Genomic DNA, 1,930 nt, shown 5'->3' on the forward strand with positions numbered 1-1,930 from the left:
CGAATTGTCCATGGTGCTTTTCTATTCTCGAGGACTACGATATACGGAATGAATTTGGCATGACGAAGGATCATGTTGACTGTTAGGGGGCATGCTGACCCTAACGAGCGTGCAGCGATTTCTATATTCGTGTCAAGGCCTGTTCTAAGCAATGGATCGTACGATACTGTTATATCTTTAATCCGCTAACCATTGGAAACCACCTTCAAAAGTAGATTCACAGTTCATTATTTTAGAGTTGCAGACGTGGGGACTCTGATGGCGATAGCGCAGTTTAGTATCAAGAGTCAAGAACCCAAAGATGATTTGGTGTTCGTTTTTACGCATCAGAATCCTGAAGCCTTGGGTTCGCCGTACGGGATAGACGTCGTTCTACAATAAAAGAATAGTGATTAATTAGATATGCGACATCTTGTATGCTCGACGTTTTATTTTTACTTTCTTACTTGAGTCTCTATTTTTCTCTCTGGTCTCAAGTCTCGATATCACAGTATTCTCAATTTCACTGTAACATTTCTTTGACGATACTGTTAAAGTAATCAACTCAGAAGCTCATTTGTCTAAAGTCATCCCGCACACTGATCAGCAATTTAGAAATAGTACTGAACGAGTAATCCTCGGCAGCGATATATAGACGTCGCTGCAAGTTCTTAGGGTGCAGCATGTCTTCCAAGAGTTAACATCCCATTGGCCTCTTATCGAATTAACTTGGCACGTATATCACTATCCCCCCGTAAGTCCATCCCAGAGCCGCAAAAATTGTCCTTCGGATGTTGTTCCTCCAATTGGTAATGCGAATGAAGGGGAACTTCTCGTTGAGAAGAAATAAACAAACAAGCAAAACAAAAAAAAACAAGCAGCTGCACCTCAGCCAAAGAACGCTTTTGGAAGACGGCGGGCCCGCGCGTGCGATGCGACCTGACTCATGATGAAAGCCGGGTAACCTTCCAGTGATAACACATGTCCCCTAGGTATATCGGCGACAACCATAAGTTGGCCCTGCTGCTGGATTACGACGGGACACTGGCGCCTATCGCCACCCATCCGGACCTCGCTATTTTACCTCTGGAGACGAAGAACGTCTTACAGAGGCTCTCTAATATGTCTGACGTGTACATAGCGATCATATCAGGTAGGAACGTGAACAACGTCAAATCGATGGTCGGCATAGAAGGTATCACGTACGCCGGGAACCATGGACTGGAGATCTTGCACCCGGACGGCAGCAAGTTCGTTCATCCGATGCCCGGCGAATTCGAAGGGAAAGTGGGCAACCTGATGCAGACCTTGCAGGAGCAAGTGAGCGGTTTTTCTGTATAGTCCAGTCAACGAAAAGTTGTAGAGGGAAATGGAAGGAACACAATTTTTAACTTTGGGTTTTTGTTTGGACTAGTGAGGAGGTAAACATACTAAAAGGCCCCACTGTTCCTTCCATTTCGCTCTACGTCCCCTCTATGAACATTCATTGACTGGACTAGTACTAATAAAAGGACTGAAATAAGACGTTTTAAAAGCGTCTTACTTCGGACGTCTTTAAGTCAAACACTAATGCCGTTTATGAAACCCAGCTGTGTAGAGACGGCGCCTGGGTCGAGAACAAGGGCGCCCTGTTGACGTTCCACTACCGCGAGACGCCGATGGAACGTCGTCCGCAGATGATTGAGCAGGCGAAAAAGATCATCCAGGATTCCGGCTTCAAGGCGTGCTCCGCGCACTGTGCGATCGAAGCGAAACCACCGGTAGAATGGAACAAGGGTCATGCTTCCATCTACATCTTGCGTACAGCGTTCGGTTTGGATTGGAGCGAACGTATCAGAATCATCTATGCCGGTGACGACGTCACCGATGAAGACGCTATGAGGGTACGAATTCTCCGAGTTACTTAAAATCACCTTAATTTGCACAATCAATCTAATCACACTTTCTGCAG

The 1,930-nt window shown here is 46.0% G+C and overlaps 1 protein-coding gene across 4 annotated transcripts in view; it reads left to right on the top strand.

The window, feature by feature from the left end:
• Tps1 (Trehalose-6-phosphate synthase 1) overlaps window positions 1-1,930 on the top strand; it is a 35,362-nt gene that overhangs the window by 32,181 nt on the left and 1,251 nt on the right. For 3 of the 4 annotated variants that reach the window (XM_076440214.1, XM_076440223.1, XM_076440198.1), the window contains 2 exons: window positions 963-1,299; window positions 1,569-1,862. In XM_076440214.1, the coding sequence (XP_076296329.1) occupies window positions 963-1,299; window positions 1,569-1,862 (631 nt within the window). The remainder of the gene's footprint in view (window positions 1-962; window positions 1,300-1,568; window positions 1,863-1,930) is intronic. The other variant, XM_076440204.1, reaches the window with a different exon arrangement.

The sequence above is a fragment of the Lasioglossum baleicum genome, chromosome 2 (assembly GCF_051020765.1).
Source record: "Lasioglossum baleicum chromosome 2, iyLasBale1, whole genome shotgun sequence".
Taxonomy (NCBI): Eukaryota; Metazoa; Arthropoda; class Insecta; order Hymenoptera; family Halictidae; genus Lasioglossum; species Lasioglossum baleicum.